This window comes from Carettochelys insculpta, chromosome 9 (genome assembly GCF_033958435.1).
Source record: "Carettochelys insculpta isolate YL-2023 chromosome 9, ASM3395843v1, whole genome shotgun sequence".
Taxonomy (NCBI): Eukaryota; Metazoa; Chordata; order Testudines; family Carettochelyidae; genus Carettochelys; species Carettochelys insculpta.
Window position 1 is genome coordinate 12,432,411 of NC_134145.1, and position 19,536 is coordinate 12,451,946.

The 19,536-nt window shown below is 41.8% G+C and overlaps 2 protein-coding genes across 5 annotated transcripts in view; both read right to left on the minus strand.

Annotated features, from left to right (window-relative positions):
• The window catches only part of NDC1 (NDC1 transmembrane nucleoporin), a 29,781-nt gene extending 24,520 nt beyond the window's left edge, over window positions 1–5,261 (minus strand). Inside the window, exons 1-2 of one of the 3 annotated variants that reach the window (XM_075002510.1) lie at window positions 5,148–5,261; window positions 3,351–3,471 (exon numbers count right to left, since the gene is read on the minus strand). In XM_075002510.1, the coding sequence (XP_074858611.1) occupies window positions 3,351–3,471; window positions 5,148–5,255 (229 nt within the window). In that variant the 5' untranslated portion in view covers window positions 5,256–5,261. Of the gene's footprint in view, window positions 1–845; window positions 1,412–3,350; window positions 3,472–5,147 lie in introns of those variants that run through there. The other 2 variants (XM_075002509.1, XM_075002508.1) reach the window with 2 other exon arrangements.
• A 652-nt stretch (window positions 5,262–5,913) lies between these two features.
• On the minus strand, window positions 5,914–17,558 carry YIPF1 (Yip1 domain family member 1). Of its 2 annotated transcripts, none has more exons than XM_075003221.1 (10): window positions 17,426–17,558; window positions 16,470–16,694; window positions 14,146–14,309; window positions 13,215–13,295; window positions 12,976–13,063; window positions 12,741–12,857; window positions 11,784–11,950; window positions 10,312–10,494; window positions 8,762–8,859; window positions 5,914–7,018 (listed from the first exon to the last, which is right to left on the minus strand). In XM_075003221.1, exons 2-9 carry the CDS (start codon window positions 16,498–16,500, stop codon window positions 8,767–8,769), a joined length of 924 nt encoding a protein of 307 aa, XP_074859322.1. In that variant the 5' UTR covers window positions 16,501–16,694; window positions 17,426–17,558; the 3' UTR covers window positions 5,914–7,018; window positions 8,762–8,766. The 2 variants fall into 2 exon arrangements, with proteins under 2 accessions (XP_074859322.1, XP_074859324.1); XM_075003223.1 differs by lacking the exon at window positions 17,426–17,558 and adding an exon at window positions 17,276–17,297.
• Window positions 17,559–19,536: the final 1,978 nt, after the last annotated feature.

The window sequence follows — 19,536 nt, forward strand, 5'->3', positions numbered from 1 at the left end:
CAAAGAGCTAGGACAGACATATCAGGCCAGGGAAGTCAACGACTGATTTGGTGTGAAGTTGCAGACCTACTGCTTTTATGAAGAGCTGAAAGCCATCTTCGGCAGAGATACCACCACCATCTTGAATGCCTCTAAGGAGCCAGAGTCAAAGGCCCTTGCCATGAGCAGAGGAAGACAAATACAAGGGACAGGCAACCACTGGGACAAGAGGGTGTCAAGCTGTGTCATGAATCAGGCCCTGTTTTCAACTCCAGTACAGTCAACCAGTCTCTGCAGTTGAGCACCAGACATGCTCAAGCAGGAGAAGCAACCTCAGATAGGCATGCAAATAGTTTCCTATTACAGTGCTGGCATCCCCACTTAGCAGAACACAGCCACTGACTTTTCCTTAATTCAGTGGTTTTCAATCTGCGGTCTGTGGACCAGTGGGTTTAGACTATGTCTGAAACTTCCACAAAGGTCCACACTTTCACGTTCATGATTTAGGAAGGTGGGTGTCCACAAATGAAAACAGTTGAAAGCCACTGCATTTGTTTTCCTGAACTATGAAGGTACAACAAAAAGATGTGGAGTTGATGTCTGCAGCCACCACTCCCAGGAGAAAAGGTGGGGTAGTGATGGTTGGAAACTCTGAGGGGGATGGAGGCACCCCCTGGTTGCTCTGACGTTGTATACATACCAGTAAGTATGCTGCCTGCCAGGGGCCTGTATCTGAGACATTACAAAAGGATCATGAATCATTCCATCTAATTAATACCCCAAGGTATTCATCCATGTGGGCACTAACAATACTGCAAGGTATGATTCTGAGTGGCTCAGAAGTGACTACAAAACTCTAGAAGTACATGTGAAGTGGTACGGAGCACAGGCAGTGTTTTCTTCAATCCTTCCAGTAAAGGGTAGGAGCCCAAGCAGAGACAGATGCATTCTGGAGGTGAATAGCTGACCATGAAGATGGTGTCGCCCGGAGGGCTTCAGCTTCCTTAACCATGGATTGCAGTCCCAAGAAGGACTGCTAAACAGAGATGGCATCCACCTACTGGGGAAAGGGAAGAAAATATTTAGATACCAACTGCCTAAGCTAGTGAGGAGGGTTTTAAACTGTGTTTGATGGGGGCAGGTGACCAAGCCCACAGAGAAGTCAAACATGGAAATCTGGGAGACAGGTTAGAAACTAGGGGGTGGGGGGGTCCATGGATTGTAATAGCAGGCATAAGAAAGAAGACAGAAGGGAGGACGGGGGGGGAAATCAAATTAGTATCTTAGATATGAGTGTGAATGCAAGAAATATGGGGAATAAGCAAGAAGAACTTGTAATACATTCAACTCTCACTCTGCATGTGCCGAGCCTATAGGTGAATCTTCCCTTGGTACTGTCGAGGTGGCCAACATATAAATTCATAAATCAAGGAATAAGGAAAAGGCTGGATTCTACACCAGTTGGCATTTCAACTTCACCCATGGTAATCTGCTACACAGGGGAAAAGGTCCCTGGTTGTATCTCTGTGAAAAGTTCTGTGTTCTTAAGCAAATGAACATCATGCACCTTCTCTAACAAGTCAAAAATGTCAGTAAAGCATCTCTGGTGATTCACCAGCACTTCTATAATCTGGAAAAATTAGCCTTTTTGGTTGATGTGCTAAAACTAAAAGCCATGGTGCTCTGAGGCCAATATAAGGATGTGCTACCTACTGCTCCAACACAGTTTGGGAAGCCCATGATTGCAAAGCAATTCACTAAGTTCTCCACAGCAGATCAAGATGAATGGCTCCACATAATTGCATAACAGCCCCCTACAGTGGACTCTTCTACTCCAAAATTACTTCCCGCTGATGATAGCAATTCAGCATGGAAAGTTCTGATAGTCTGATCACTACTCACTTCCTCATTGTCAGTGCATTTCTCACTTGGATGTCCCTGGATTGGATGGTGGGAGCATAGCTCAGCACACAGATCCAGGCATGTGGCCTTTTACATCCAAAGGATCTGCAGCCAGTGCTCATGTCCCAGACTTGCACTACAATCCAATCAGTCAGGGTTTGTTTTTGGGGCCCAGAAGCGGCACTTCAACATCCCCAGTTGCTCAGTAAACACAATCAACAAACTTGAATAGGTACTTGCTATGGTACCAAGGCAAATGGACCACATGGAAATCAGCGTCCTCTGCAGTTCTTCTTGAAGCTTTGCAAATACCGGAAGATATGCATCCTCTGCTTGCAATGGTCATGACAATATTAAAGAAAACTGTGCTGGTTCCATGCTTCTGTCAGAAATAGCAGACAGCAACAAGTCCCATGTAGGTTTGAGAGAAACTGAAAACAGATGCTAAGGTTATGAAAGAGAAATATTATGGGATAGATGACACTGTATTACAAGAATTTGACCAGGTGGCTCCCAGTCACCTGAAAATCAATTTTGTCCCAAAATGCACTGTCAAGTTTTAACAGTGCACTGACCAGTGGTAAGTTGCATACTGGAATACTTATCCATAAAGCACTGCACATCAATACAAGCACTCCTGGAGAGTACACGCAGCACAGACCCAAGGAGCCAATCACGTGCACAATACACTAACTGTGGAAAATATATAACAAAACTTATGTTGGAAAAACTTTGCAGTATTGACAGAGCCTACAATATTAGTTACTGGTAATTACTTTCTATTTGTTTGCTCCTTTTTCAGAAGGGTAAGAGAAGGTGATACCTCCCTGAAAAGCTGAACGTCACAACTAACAGGCTTTCCAGTTGGCGCCTTGTCTACTAGATACAGTCAACATGATTCCTGTAAATGTAGGCTTTCCTTCTGCCATCAGTTAATATATATTCACCTCCTTCCTCTCACCCACTAACAAATCACTTAACCATTGATAAAGATAGGTATTAGACTTTAAACACCAAATTTAGTAATATATTGAAAAGCAACTAATCAATTTCCATTAATTTAGAAAGGTCTCAAATGTAAATAAACCAGAGACCTTAGAGCTGCGACTCCCCAAACTCTGGTTCACCAATGGTCTATGAAGCACCTCCAAATGACTCCAATAATTAAACATTTTGAAAACCAGACAGTGGAGGGAGATTTATGAGATGAGTTTTCACTTACAGAGGTTCCCACTGGGCAAAATAGGTGGAAAACAGAACAATGCATTTAAAAATTAAGGACTTGATTCAGTGTTGAAATAAAGTGACTCCCAAGCTACATAACCTACACAAAACTCAGTTTCCAGCACAATTTCATGACCAATATATTTTTAATTTAATCAAAGCATAAGAAGCATGCAGTACCCAGGATGCTTTAACATTTGCACAGAAAGAATGTTAATATTGCATGAGTAAGGAAGAACACCTACCTGAAATCCATTGTATAGGATGAAGCAAGTCAATGCTGCTAACACTTATGAAAGCTGCCGTACACAAAGGTAGCAGTAGGACTGACCAGGCGGTACTAGCAGCCACTCTCCAACCCAAAACCTAAAAAGACAAAAGAAAACATGAGCAGTGGTACAACACAAACATTAAACACTACCACTGTAAGCCAAATACCAGTTGAAGTACAAGTTCAAACTCCCTCATCTGGCATACTCTCATCCAGCACCATCCCTTGTCCAGCTGTACAATGGATGTTGCTAGAACAGAGAGCAGCTGTGGAACCCTAGCTCGGGATCCCTGCAGCTGGGAGCTGGCTGGGGCATGGAGCCCTGCTGGCAGCCCAAGATGCAGGGACTCCAGCTGGGGGTGGGAAATCCTGGCAAGCCCCAGGGCTGAACTGGCAGTGGAGCCATGCTGCCAGCCCCAGATGGCTGGAGATGGGGAAACCACAGCAGTCCCACAAACGAGAACAGTCTGGGTCATGGAGCCCTGGTGGCAGCCCCAGCAGCAGGGATCCCAGCAGCCCCATGGCTGGGCCCTGCAGTGTCCTGCCAGCAGCTGTGGGGACCCCTGCTGGAGGGGCGGAGGGAGCCTGGCAGCCCTGCAGGAGAGCCCTAGAGGAGGAGTGCCCCCGCCCCTCTCCAGGCAGGCAGCTTGACCTCCCTTCATCCAGGATCACTCAGGTCCTGAGGATGCTAGACCAGGAACATACAACCTGTACCATGTAACTCAGTCTGAAAACTCACATTTTTGCACAATGTTGTCAACAGCAAGCAGTCACAAAGCATGTATCTGGCACCAATAAACCATGAGACTTTAGAAATAATAAATCTGGAGGTGTTTTATTTGCCTTTTGTTTCTGAACTTGTAGGCACCAAATTCATCACATTTTCAGGCTCTTCTTGCAACCATGAGAGTTAGACACACACAGGTTTGGTTTGGTTTTTTTAAAAGAAAAACCTCAAGATTTGATCTATGCTTTGGCCAACCCAACCACATCACTCAGAACCATTAAAAAGTTTATTCCACATGCAATATATTTTCCTTAACTAACCCCCACTGCAGATGTCACTAGGTCAACAGCCTATCTACCACTTCTTGGAGAGAGGGAGGTGGTGGTGGACGTATTACAGTAATGGAAAATGCTCTTCAGCATCTGTGGTGAGTGCCTATCTTATGGTGGCATAACTGCAGAGCCGCAGCTGTTCAACTTGTAATATAACATAGCACGAGAGTATCTCACAGTCAGCTGATTCCAGCGGGCTTTGGACTAACAGGGCAAGAGCCTGTAACGCTCTCACTTGCTGCAGAGACCCAGCACCCGTGATTCATTGCTCACGACGCCGGGTCACTTCTCCAGCGTCCTCACCGCACCCTGAGGTCCATGTGCGGGGCTGGACTTTTCAAACACTCGAGTTTGGCGTCTACCAGCCATGGAAACGCTGTAAGATTTAGCCGCTTAAATCCCTCTGGCGCCTTAAGAACTCCAGCCGGGCACTGAAGTGACGGGCGCCGCGGGAGAACAGCTCGCCAGCCCGGGGGTGCGTAGGACCCAGCAGGGCACCGCCATCAGCCCCTCCTTCCCTACAGCCCCAACTGCCCGAGCTGCGCGCAGGGCACCAGCCGCAGGCAGCCGAGCCGCGGCGGGATCAGCGCGAGCCAGGCCCGGCTCCCGCGTGTTGGAACGGCCCGCAGCGGCGCTCGCCCGACCTTGGGGCCTGGTCTGAGGCGATTACCCGAGACCTGGCCCCAGGCCTTGCCCGCGGCGCTGCCCTCACCTGCCTGAGCAGCGCCCGCTGCTCCCCGCCGCCTCCGCCGCCGCCCGCCCCCATCATCCCCGCAGGAGCGCGAGCCCCACTGCTACCGCCACCGTTCAAAGGCATCATTGCTGAGGCCCCATCTCTTCCTGCGAGCTGCCCGGCTCGCTGCCTGCTGGAACCACCCGTCAGGCGCGCCTAAAACAGCCTCACAAGGACCCTATTACCGGAAGTGACGACAGCGGGGAGGCTGCTGAGACGTTAAATCTGGCAACTACATATCCCGGCGTGCACCGCGCCCAGAGCAAACCGACTCCTGCAAGATTTGCGGGCTTCGTCCCTTCGTGTTTCGGTTAATTACGGTGTTCCCACAGACCCATCGCCACCCCAGCCCGGTACGAGCTGCGGCTGCTGGGGCGAGGAGGTTGCAGTCGCCCTGTGCGCTTCTCACAGCTAAGGGAGTCAGGCGCCGAAGCTACGCTGGGAAGAGCACCGGGATGACTAGAAGCAACCACGCCTGTGGTTTAAAACAAAAACAAAGCAGGGTTGCGCAGACGGAAGGGGAAGGAGGAGCCTCGGGGACATCCCTTTAAGCAGAACACTGGAACCGCCACAAAAGTGAAATAGCACCCGCCCCCCCCATCGGAAACTGCAGTAGAAGGAAGTTTGAGAAAGCCGGCTGTTGTCTACAACGCTCTAGTGTAGATGGAGCCTAAATGTACACTACATCCCTATTGCTTTTTTTAAAAACACAGAGCAACTTGCATTTTTGTGATTTAATACCAGAAGTCTTTTGTTCAATTGTGCAACAATATTTGATAAACACGATAAAGAGAAAAGAAAATTTGAAGGCAGGGTCCCCTTTGTCCCAAGATACATCTAACCACAGATTATAGACAAGGCATTTTCTTTTTTTAAATAAAAAAGGCTAAACAACTCTGAATTTATTTGAGTGACTTTATGAGAGACTAGTCTTCCTCTCTACTTAATAGGTAATTCCCATGGATATAAGGAAAGCTACTGGCATTCTGGCAGTAGCTTATAGTGGATATTTAAATCCAACAGTCGTATAAGGCTGTGAGGGTATCCATGTGCTGATTACAAGAGGAATCATTTAGAGGGCCATGTGTAAGTGAAAAAAAATAAAATAATGGAAGTAAACCATTTGGTGAGTTCACTGAATGATGCAGCTGTCACATGAAAAAGTCACTAATTCCATAATCACACACTATTACTCCATACAAGCAAGGAGGCCAAATCAAGATGGCACAGGAAACCTTAAAATTTGGCATTAGATGCTTGATGTGCTAGCTTAAAATCTTTTAGAAGTGAGATTTATAACTAAAAATGAGAAGTCTTAGGGCACCCTATAAATTAATAGATTTATGGGAGCATAAGTTTTCATGGGCAAAGACCCACTTTGTCAGATGCACTTCTCGTTGTTTTTGTAGATACAGACGACCCCTGGGGTAGTTATAGCTAATTAAGCAAAATTCTGTCTTCCAGCGTGGTTTGTAATTTAGTCTTGTCAGATGAAATAATCTAAAATTTCCCCATAGACTGACAGAAATGAAGTTTTACTAGCTTTTTAGATAAAACTGTATCAAACATCTTGCAACTCTGAAAGAAAAAATTCAAAACGATGCTCTGGAGCATTTTATTTTTTGAGACCTGCACTGCAATGAGTGCAAGGTATGAAGAAATTAAGAAAAAAAAGGGCCTGAATAAGAAATAAGATCAGCAGTATTACACATTTACTAGTGTTCCGATGAGCATTTAGATGTAATTGCACTGGCTTGTCCTCCTTTTTTCCAGTTTTGGCAATTTCCATTTTCTTGAGTGAAAAAATATCTAAAAATTACTGTACAGGTGAAGAATACAAGCACTGAAATCTGAAAAACAGAAGTAGAACCTATCACTATGGAATATCTCCACAGATTAAAGAGTATACATACATTGTGTCTAAAAAGAGTTTTAGTGCAGCATTTCAGAATTTTATTAGTCACTTGGGATAAATTGCCTTTTGGAAGAAAATAATCTTCAGTTAAATCATCATCAATCTTGGTAAGACAAGGCAAGTGGATTGTGTCTGATCTTATGTTGAAAAGAAGAAGTTTAAGAACGAGCAGGAATTCAGTAAATTCTACAGGGTGAACCTCGCTAACCCATAAATTTCCCATCTAGCAACATTTGTAATCTGGCATTATTTTAGTTATTTGGACAACCACTTATCCTGAGTGTGGCCAAGTTTCACATAGTCCCCTAAACTTTGTTGACAGCCACCAGTCCTGCCTCTGTGCCATTACTTAGCTTTAGTTTACCCCTAAGTGTCTTTTGAGAGACCAATAAGCAGTGGAAGTATTGGTAATGCTACTAGACAATATTGACCTCCTGCAGTCCAGCAAATTCTCCCACCCAGCACCGGTCAGGTCTCAAGGATACTGAACTAGAGAGGTTCAACCTGTAATAATGCTGTACTAATTGTTCTCATGCACACACAGTCTTTAGCCTCCTGTGGACCAGTTCAGATTTCTCTTATCCCTATTCTGAATCCAAGTGATGTTTTGCATTGGCAGTGTCCCTAGCTATCAAGCAGCAAGAATTCACACCATCCCACGCATGAAATTCAGTCCATATGAATCTCAGATACCAAGAGAAATAAGCTCAGAGAAAAACATTGATCTCCTTATATCTGGGAGCTAATACTTTGAAAAACTATCACATAGGGGAATGTCTCATCTAACTCTTATCTTTTGACCTGAACATTAATGAAACAAGGGGACAATTTATTACCTCTTTATTTTAAAAATTTGATGTTTACAACATCTGTTTATTTTAATAACTTCTATTATCCCTGCAGCAAATATTTCATTTTAAGTGGTGGGAAATATTACCTAGTTTTTTTTTTTGTTAAGTAATATTTGTTTACTTATGGTAAACTTTATGAAAAGGTAAAGCAGGGAAGAATTCTTTTAATATCCCTAGTACATATTAAAAACAAAAATCAGATTGGTGATCTGTGCATGTGTTCAATCCACTATCATTTCTAGTAAGACACAGACACTTTCCACCTTATTCACAATAATCCAAGTTCATCAAAAATGGCCCAGAAATTTCTCTTCCTAATGCTGGCAAGATTTCTCGGAACATGACCAGAGCTGAAAATTTATTCTTATTAGGGCTGTCAATCAATTGCAGTTAATTCATGTGATTTACTCAAAAAATTATTAATCTAGTATTAAATCACACTGTTAGAGTGCCAATTGAAATTTAAATATTTTGGATTTTTTCCTACACTTGCCAATAGATTTGATCAGATTGATAAAATCAATTTAATAAAACAATTTTATTTTTGATTCACCTGTTTCTCTATCTGGTAAGTTCAACTTTCATGATAAAGAAATTCCATAAAAGTTCTTGTATGAAGTGAATTGAAAAAATATTTTTCATTTTTGCAGCATAAACATTTATAAAGCAAAAGCAAATATGAAGTCAGCCTAGTATGCTGTTCTGTTGTAACTGAAAAGTGTATTTGAAAATCTAGAAAGTTATATATTTAATATGTTTAACTAGGCAATTAATTACATAATGCATTTTCATTACATTTTTAATCACTCGACAGCCCAAATTCTTACCTTATTTACTGAGTCTTTGTTGCTACTATCGTTCCATTTTGAGCAGCTGCAGTAGGTGTAAGAAGAACAGCCAGATCAGGAGCATCAAAAAAGTATGCCTACATTATTAGATGTGAGTGAGGGGGGGGCGGGGGGGGGGAAAAAAAAAAAAAGCACAACTTCACCTCTCCACACCTTGACATGTTCATTTTCACATATTGTATTTTATGCAGGTACAGATTTACCAAATTTTAGCTCTTTCCACAAAGTCACAAAATTGTTAATTCAAAGGGTTTCTGTGGAAGGAGCTTGATAAAAAAGGTACTGAATTGTAGTTAAAAATAGGATTAAGATAGTCTTTAGAATGGAACAAGTTTCATGGCAAGTTATTTGGTTGATTGTTATTATGCAGTTGGAGAAAAAGAAAACAAAGATACCCTCCCCACACGGAGACCCTGTTGAATTTTTCCTCTGGAGGAGACTGCTGGTGAAATTCAGGCCCCTCTGAAGTCAATGGCAGAAATCATATTGACTTCACTGGAGTCAGGATGATGACCCCCATACATAATTTGTATTGTGCTCAATTTATTTACTTTGGAACACAATATGCATTTACTTTGGATTCTTAAAGAGTTTCAAAGACTTCCTTGGAGTACAAAGAATCTAGCTATCAAATCTGAGGCTTGGATGATGCCTCTCTAGCTTTGTATGGAGGTATACCTATTCCATAGGACTGGAAGGGAACTTGACAGGTCATTGAGTCTAGTCCCCTGCACTCACAGCAGGACCAAGCATCATCCCTAACAGATTTTATTTTTTTGTGGGATGCAGGGAAGAAAATCCCCAAAAATTGTTTGTTCTCTCCATTACACTTATCCCTAGATTTTCCTGTTTTTCTCCTGGAGAGTTTACAGAAACAGCAAGCTTGTATCTTACACATCAGAAAACAAAAAACACTATACAGTGAACATCTGATTATATTTAAAAGATGCTTACCTGAATAAGATGTTAATTGCATATGATAAAGGTTAATGCTTTAAAATGTTGGTGTCATAAATGCAAAGTATACTTAAGACTCCTACTTGAGGAACAATTTATGCTAAAAATATAACCAATCACTGCTACTTTCACCATAGAAACTCTAGGAGAGAGATCTACAGAAACTTTTGTGCTGTTTCAATATTCAGTGGGAAAAGGGATAGTTCAGTGGTTTGAGCATTAGCCTACTAAACCCAGGATTGTGAGCTCAATCCTTGAGAGTGATTTAAGGATCTAGGGCAAATAGATGTTAAAACAAACTGTCAGGGATGGTGATAGGTCCTGCTGTTAGTGCAGGGGACTGGACTCCATGACCTCTGAGGGTCCCTTCCAGTTCTGTGAGATAGGTATATCTCCATATATTTAATATGGCTGTCACATTATTTCTTCACAACAGCATGCTTATGCTTTACAAATATTAAGAGATCTGCTTAAACAAACTCTATAATCTCCTTAATTTTAATAAAACACTGTTACTGTACAGGCTGGTTTAAATAAGCTATGTATCTTAGATATTAAGAACATTATCATACCAAACAACCAACAGCAAGCAGGGCATGAAGAAGCACAACAGTCACCATAGTAGCCAGGGCAATCCTCCGATTATCATCTCTAACAGCAGGCCAAAATGTCATTACTAAAACGGATCCCGAAAGGCACAGAGCAAACATAAGCAAGACCCATCGTACAGCTTTTAGCGGAATAATCCACAAAATCTGTTTTAAAAAAGGACAGAGAAAAGGCCTTATTAAATATTAAGATAATGTATTTAATTCACTGTCTATGCAGGACCATCCTGAGGATTTATGGGGCCCTATGTAGTACTATTAAACTGGTACCTCTATGCCTGATGGCAGCTTGGGGGTTGGGGGCGGGGGAGGGAGATGATTTTTAGAGACATGATTTTATAATCAAATATTTTTAAAGCAAAATTTTAAACTAAAGTACTGTAGACTAACACAGTAAATTCAGACAGGTAGCTGTGTTAGCCTGTAGCTTCACGAACACACCAGAAACAAGCAGTCCTGTAGCACCTTAAAGACTAACAATTTTATTTATTAGGTAAGGAAGTGGGTCTTCCCCACAAAAGCTCATTACCCACTGAATAAAATTTTTGGTTTTTAAGGTCCTACAGGACTGCTTTGTTTTTTTTAAACAGTAAATTCAGAAATGGATACCGTATATCTGAACTTGGCAGCCACCTGTTAAGTGACTTGAATGGCTCTTTCACAGGTCTGATGTTCTACTTATAAGTTGGGCAGGCTTTTTCCAATTTTAAGTAAACCAGTTTGTCTCTGGAGGAGCAGAGTCACAGGACAGGGATACGATGAGGCAGCTGGGTGGACATTAAGACCCAGTGGTGTCCTACGCAGCTGCATATTCTGCCTATGGGTAACAAGAACTCTGCATTTCTGGAATTATAGCTCCATATATCACATTCTTTCATCAGGACTGTTAGCACATACAATTCATGTGTTATTTGGCACCAAAACAAGTACCAAGGTTTACTACCTGGAATCAATGAAATGATTGTACTAAATAAGAATAAATAAAGCTTATTGCAAGTGCATTTCAGAAAGAGTTCCATTGGTTCAAAAGAATTTACCAGTTCCTGAGATTCTCTAAAATGAAGAATTCCACTGTAAGATGTAAAATATGATGAACTAATTAAATTTTTTCAAGGGACCAAATTTACGACCTATAGTCTGTAGCCACTAGAAGAAAACATCACCCACATGAGCAGGTCTAATATTCCAACCAAGAGAAATAAATGGTATAAATATTCAATAGGAAGCCCGTTACATAATTTAAGGAGTTAGGGTACTTGTGTTTTTAGTTAGAGGACACCCATATTAATGTCATACTTTCCAGCTAACCTTTTCATTTGGAAAGTAAAAGCAAACACCAGCCAATGTAGCCATGTAAATTTCCCATTCAAACACCACTTAATAAAAACTCTTGACAAGTTTCACAATACATCTGACGTTCTTCAGGCCATACTTACTGCTGTTGGAATATAAATAAAGAGTGAATAGCCATAGACACACACAATCTCAAGAAATGAGTAAGAGACTATGTTCATAACTTTGCTATTTCTCCACATAAGGAATCCCCAGAGTGCCAGAGGAACCAGCCAAGCATAAGCATAGATGGCAGTTGCAGCTATAGACACTGTAAAGAGACATTAAAGAGGTTTATTAATACTGAACACCATCCTTCAGTTTTTAGCAAAACAAAACAATTTTTTTAAAAAATTTAAAATTAAGAGTTAACATTACAAAAAAAGAACTACTACTAGGGACAACTATGGTTACATTGAGGAACAATGAGAGCTTTTGGATTTAAAGGTATTTCAAGGAACCACTATTGTGGAGATTATAGAAAGTTATTTTTCTGTTTTCAGAATTTTTTATTTGGATTAAATAGAAACCAGTTTCCATATTTTCTGTGGGTCCTTAGTTTGTCATTTGTGCAGGGAACAGTGGGGAAAAAACCCCCACAAAAGAAATGACCACCCAAGTGGGAGGAGAGGTCAAAAGCCCTATTCTTAGCTCATTTATTTTAAACTGACAGTGTTTTTAAATGTGTCAGGCATTTCAAAACAATCATTCCTTCATAGAAATTGGATTCCATTTCATAGTATTAGTTCCCACACTAACTTCATGAGAGCAATACACGCTAATTAAGTTTTCCTTTACTAATTTTGTATCATGAAGTAGGAACTTTAAACCATTTGGTAAGCAGACTGTACTATCTGCTGAAATTCTATTTACCTTCTTAAATGACTTCTCTCTCGAGAGGTCTTTACAGCTACAATTCTATGGAATTATTTTAGTTGCTCTCTGGAAACAGAGACCGTTATCAAAAAGTTATGATAAAGCAAATCTTTGACTTTTACATACAGCTTTGTTTGTTAAGATTAAGAGAGACAGGAAAACAAGAATGAAAACTACTCACACACCTTTTCTGAACTCAGGCACGTACCGGTATTTAGGCATACCCAGATGGATGAAGAAATTTGAAAGATTACCACTAATAGCAATGGCAAAGACTAACGTGGCACATATCCAAAAAGGACCTTAAACAGAAACAAATCAATCTAGATCAATAAAGGTAGATCTATGTGTTAGTTTTAAAGAGAATCAGCTGCTAGAATTGAGTTACTAAAGAATATTAACGTTACAAGTAGTACGCACCATAAAGATCTGGATTACTGCGGATATACAATCTCACAAAGTTTCTGCCTGGTATTGGGAAAACTGAGCCTTTTATTCTGTCTAGGACCTAGGAAAAATACAATCATGTTACTAACAATCAAGCGTACTATGAAATAATTATATAGGCTCTATAAATATTCATCCACAATTAAAATTGTTAAATCACTGCAATGTCCATTTTGTGAAGTAAGATACAGGTATTAACAAGAATTACATACCTGGTAAGTATCCACATCAAAGAAAGTCTGGTAGTATTCAAATGTCCAGAAGGGTGCACTTTTCTTCCGTCCTGCAAGTAACTAAGATAGAAAGATGGTTCAATAGAAATTTACTTAACTCATTTAAAGCCCAGTAAAATTACTTATGCTATACAATGGGAAGTAAGAAAATTATTTCTTACTGTCCCTGGTGGTTGTTAGTTGCAGATGCTATTTTCCACTGGGGATGCATATGCGAGATATACAAATTGATGATTTCCATGCCTCTTTTTTGGGTCAGGAGATTTAGAAATAACATAACTGCCATTAAATGTCTTGCTCAACTAGTCTTACATAGGTACATACCTCCACCCCACTCCTAATATCAACTCTCAGGAAGTCAGAATCTGAGGGTTCTTGCTGTCTCTACCTTTTAATACAGTGGTTTTGAACATTTCCAGACTACTGTACCCATTTCAGGGGTTTGGTTTCTCTTATACACCAAGAGTTACCTCATCTGAAGAGCTACTTGCTTACAAGTATCAGACATAAAAATATAGAAAGTGTCACAGCACGCTGCTACTGAAAAAATTGCTTCCTCTCTCGTTTGCCATAAAATTACAAGTCACTTAAAATATAAATATTTTACTATCAGTGTAATATGTACAGAGCAGTATTACCAACTCATTGTATGAAATTTGTACTAACTTTGCTAGTGCACTTATGAGCTGATGTACTCCCTGAAGATCTGTGCATATGCCGAGGGGTATGCATATTCTGGTTGTGAAACAGTGTTATACCAGGTATAAGCGGGAATTAAAGTATATGCTTCCATCACAGCTAACAGGGCCAGCAAGGTGCTGTCCCTCCTTCTGACCAATAAAAGTGATGAGTATTGTAAAGGGTATTTAGCTTCATCAGGTTGATGGGGGCATTATCAATGTGTTGTTACCTCAGTTTTGTCTGAGTCATCAGTCCCCAGTAATTCATCATCCTCCTCCCTCCCAGCCTCTTGCAGAAGGCCATGCTGATTCCTGGGGTTTTCACTTGGCTCCTCAATACTTATTGTGGTTGCATCTGGGTTTCCTGCCAGCAGGTTAGCAGCAACATCAAATTCTGAAAACAAGCACAGTGTAACAAAAGTGACATTCAAGCTTTTAAGAAATATATATATTATATCAATTGTGCTTATTACTCAAAAGACTTCATTTTAAGACTGCTCTATCCTCAGTCCTTCCATCTACTGAACTGCTCACTTGGGTTCATTAGCACACAACCCTCCTTATGGCTGATCTACTACATGCCGTGACTCAGATAACATCACATGGAAGCTATAGAGCTCTTTCAAGCCTCTGTCCTGCAGCTTGTTGTGCAAGGCTTTCCACAAAGTTCTTCATGCCAGTTTTTACAGCCTTTTTAACTACTGTCTTACACCTACAACTCTAAAGGGATTATTTTTGCCTCTCTGGAACCATCAAGAGACAGTTATCAAAAAGTTATGATAAAGCAAATCTTTGACTTTTACATATAATTTTGTTTGTTAAAAAGGCTATAAGAGATGGCAAAACAAGGATGAGAACTACTTACATGCCTTTTCTGAACTTAGGCACATACCGGTATTTAGGTATACCTGGATGGATGAAGAAATTTGAAAGATTAGTCTTTGCCATTGCTATTAGTAGTAGTGTGACACATATCCAAAAAGGACCTTACACAGAAACAAATCAATTTAGATTAATAAAGGTAGATCTATATGTTAGTTTTAGAGAGGATCAGCTGCAAGAATTTAGTTACTAAAGAATATTAATGTTACAGATGGTACACACCTTAATGGGGGTACATCAGCTCAGTAGATGGAAGGAACGCTTTGAAGAGCTACAGAACTGCCCTGCCCACATACAACCTCCTGAGTTACCACCTGCAAATATACCTCTGCAAATTAACAGCAACAGACCTACAAAAGAAATCAGAAAAGTACCTGGGCCAGACAATATCCCCACACAAGCAATCAAGGCAGGAAGTGAAACATCAGTCAACATGTATAGTTTATTTAGGAAAATTTGGGACACTGAAAGAGATCCCACGAGGCTGGAAACATGGCTACCTTATCAAGCTTCCAAAGAAAGGCAACTTGAAGGAATGCAAGAACTGTAGGGACATAATGTTTCTGTCCATTCCAAGAAAAGATAAAGAACATTTGCAGCACGAAGCCACCATGGTCAGCTGGAAAGATGTGATGTGAGCACTCCATGCCAGTAAACAGGAGACAGAATTTCAAAAATTCCCATGGCTTTAAAAGGGGAGGGACAAGTACCTATGTACCTGCATGCAGGGCAGCAGAGCTCATGCTGCTGGACATAGTAGTCAGGATGGGCATTGTGGGACACATCCTAGAAGCCATTTACAGTACCATAACCAAGAACAGTGGCTATACTAACACTTAGGTCACCATAACATTGTTGAAAAAAATCTCAACATCTCTAATAAAGGCAGTTTTATTTTGCTGGCATAGCTGGCAATTTTTGTTAACAGAAGGAGCACTGTAGCATGTATACCTGTACTGTGTTGCAGAAGATAGATGACTGTTGTCAACAAAATTTAATAGTGTAGACAAGGTCTTAGAGCTTATGTTATGAGTACAGGCATATCCAGTGTGAACTGTTTCTTAAAGCCTGAAGTGGCTTAGATTAAGCTGGGTGCTCGTTCAGTTAATGGAATGGCATGCTTTTGCTAACTAAATATCAGAGCCTTTAGGTCCGCATTCGTCAGTTAGATTCACAGGTCAGACCTTTATGTCCATAAGCAGGCAAGTGGAGCTCTGCACTGGTGCAGGCTCATACCCATGCTGAATAGATTTGATTAGACAGCCTGAAGCGTCAAAGATTAGCGTTATACAGGTTTGAAGGTATTTTTAAAGAAAGTTATTTCTACAAGTTTGACATTTTTTCAACATCTAATTCTATTTACATGGGAAAATATTCCTCTCTTTGCATCCAGTGGGCCAGTTCTACTCAGATTCAACTCCAAATTTTCATTACCATAATCAGTATTTTCAAACAAGACAGAGATAACATTTAATCACTTAAGTATTCTGAAATGCTCATATAGAAAGATGCTGTCCAAAAGTCAAACAGACATTATTTGCATAAACTTTCATTACTTAAACTCACATCCACAGGCAAATCAAACAAAAGACTATAACCACTTAAAAAGATCAGTTACTATCATCTATTTATTTCCCTTAAAGTGAAAATTTTGGCCCATTTTGCAATTTACCTTGAAACTTTAAATCATCCACAGTCGCCATTCATTCAGTAGGCTCTTGAATGAGTATTCAGAGCTTTACAATTACTGAACAGCAAACTAAAAGTTAAACACCTAAAATGGAAAGTTCCGTAAAGATTTGAAACGAAGTTTCTCTCTCAATACATTGATGGAACAGGTATTTGTAGCTTCCCCTTCTCATCAGCATGAATACTATAGGTACAGTATTAAGATTTCCTGCAAAAAACACAGAGGTTTAGATATTGCAAAACCATTATACTCAATCATGTAAGGAAATGTCAAACTACGCTTCTGATGTCTGTAGTAATTAAGACCCTATACCAGAGAATAAGGGCTTATCCGTAACATTCAGTCCAAATACCACTTTGGCTGGTTACATTTTCCTTTCTTTTCTCGCTCCACTAGTAAACATTAACGTGCTATTCTCTATTTCTTGTCCTAACCTGTCGTACAATGTTCCTAAGCAGACACAACGCCAGTTTCACCCCAGGAAAGGCGCCCTTCCCCGGTGGGCCGCCGTACCGCGGCCGCCCCACAGAGGCGTTAGAAAGACTAAGTCCTTTCTGGAGTAGGTTTGAAGATCATTAACTAAGAAACACAGAATCATCCCTGGGGCAGTTTCCACCCTTTCCCAGGGCCGCGGCATCTTCCCACTTGCCCTAAGCCACCACAGGCCGCTCCCCGGGAGGCTCGGGACGGGTCAGGTTCCCTCCTGGGCCAGTCACACGCAAGTGACGTCCTGTCGTTCCCGTTGACTTCAGGCGGGGAGGGGTGAGTCTGACAATGGGGGTTCGTGCCTTTGAGACGCGGGCTGGCGGCGGGATCCCCGAAGGACGCACACCGGCGGGGCGAGGAAGGGGCTGGCCACGAGGGACCGCCAGCGCAGGGAGGCGTGCTCGGCGAGGGGCTCGCTGAGGGGGACAGGGAGTCCGGCTCAGGCCGCTCACCTGGAAAGGAGGCGTCAGACTACCCGAGAAGCGGGCGGAAGGAAGACGCCCTCCAAAGGCCGCCGTAGCAGAAGAGAAAGCCCAGGCCACCGTTATATAGCCGTGTTGCCGGAAACCCAAAACCCACCGTTCCGGTCGCTCCGCCCCATTAAAGAGATAGGAGCCGTCTTTGTAGGGCCAGCCAATCAGAATCTCAGCTACTGCCTTTCCCCACCCCCCCCAGCCGCAATGGTAGCGCCAGCCAATCAAGAGCTCAGCTACTTCCTTTCTTCCCCCCACCTCCCCACAACGGTAGTGTCAGCCAATCCGGATCTCTGCTGCTGACTTTCCCCCTCCTCCCAAACCAGCATTGATAGCGCCCGCCAATCTCTAGCTCAGATGCTGTCGCTCAAGTACGAGGCGGTGCCCTTGTGCGTCAGTGGGAGGAGGTTTGTGCAGCGTGTCCAGCCACTTAAAGAGATAGGCGCCGACTCTCGACCCCAGTCTGTGACTCCAGTCCCACCCCGAGCCCGCGGGCAGTGCAACACTAGAGGCATTGCCGGGTGGCTGTGCTGCAGCCCGGTGCTCGCAGCCTGCCGAGTTTTTTCAGAGCCCTGCTCAGATATCACCAGTCTGTGTGCTTGCACACCGCCCCTCCCCCCCGCAAAGGCATGCATGAGGCATCATAAAACAAACAAGCAGTCATGTAGCCCCTTAAAGACTGACAAGATAATTAAGTGATGAGCTTTTGTGGGGCAGACCCATTTCCAGATCTGAGGAAGTGGGTCTGCCCCACGAAAGTTCATCACCTAATGAATTATTTTGTTAGTCTGTAAAGGGCTACATGATTGCTGTTTTGTTTCGTGGAGTTACAGGCTAACACAGCTGCTTCTCTGTTGAATAGTAACAAAGAGGAAGCTGTGCTAGTCTATACACTATCAAAACAAAAAGCAGTCAAGTAGCACTTTAAAGACTAGCAAAATGGTTTATTAGGTGAGCTTTCGTGGGACAGACCCACTTCTTCAGACCATAGCCAGACCAGAACAGACTCAATATTTAAGGCACAGAGAACCAAAAACAGTAAACAAAGAGGACAAATCAGAAAAAGATAATCAAGGTGAACAAATCAGAGAGTGGAGGGGTGGGGGGAAAGGTCAAGAATTAGACTGAGCCAAGTTTGCAGACAAGCCCCTATAGTGACTCAGAAAGTTCCCATCACGATTTAAACCATGTGTTAATGTGCCGAATTTGAATATAAAAGACAGCTCAGATGTTTCTCTTTCCAAAACGGTGCGATAATTCCTTTTCTGTAACACACATACCTTTAGGTCATTGACAGAATGCCCCATTCCATTAAAATGTTGACTAACTGGTTTGTGGATCTGGAGTGTTTTGATGTCTGTTTTGTGCCCATTGACCCTTTGTCTAACTCCCTTACACGTGGCGGGCGCTATTTCGAAGTTGGCGCGGCTACTTTGAAGTAGCCAGCTCGTGTAGACGTGGCTCTATTGTCATTTTTTGTATCTGGGGACAGGATATGCCCTTTTGGAACTATTCTTCTATTATATGTTGTAGAACAGAATGTTTTACTGCTTCTTATGACATTATTATGATTGCCATGTGGTGCTGTGAAATACTGAGGACAAGCAAGTGGTGAAACCTACCAATCAGTCTAGATGAGTTTGAGTTTGTCTAACTCCCTTAGACAAAGGGTCAATGGGCACAAAACATTGTTATATCAAGCTTTTGTATTTATTTTAAATTACAAGTTGAATTTTTTGTTAAACGGGTTGGATGATGGTAAAGAAGAGGTGGGGGGCATGAGGGTTTCTCAAAAATCAAAAGGGGGGGTGTGATACCAAAAACTTTCGGAACCACTGGTGTAGTCAGTCCTCTCATTTGTAATGCATGTCATACACTGGGAATAAACCTTAGATGTGCATTAATACAATTAACAGTAGTAAAACACAGTAGTAAAACCAATAGTAGTAAAACACTTATTGTAATTAATATGATTTAAATAATATGATTTATTTTCAAGTGATAACAATGTAGTAGACCCTATTCTGTTCTCATTTACGCCATGTGCACTGAAGTGGGACTTTGAGAGGGTAGAATTTGGTCAAACATGA

Coding starts and splice junctions, on each gene's coding strand:
- YIPF1 (XM_075003221.1), bottom strand. CDS start 16,500: ATGGCGACTGTGGATGATTTAAAGTTTCAAG. Junction 13,064..13,214: donor TTGATGTGGATACTTACCAG/GTATGTAATTCT, acceptor TATTTTTCCTAG/GTCCTAGACAGAATAAAAGG. Junction 8,860..10,311: donor TGCTTGCTGTTGGTTGTTTG/GTATGATAATGT, acceptor CTAATAATGTAG/GCATACTTTTTTGATGCTCC.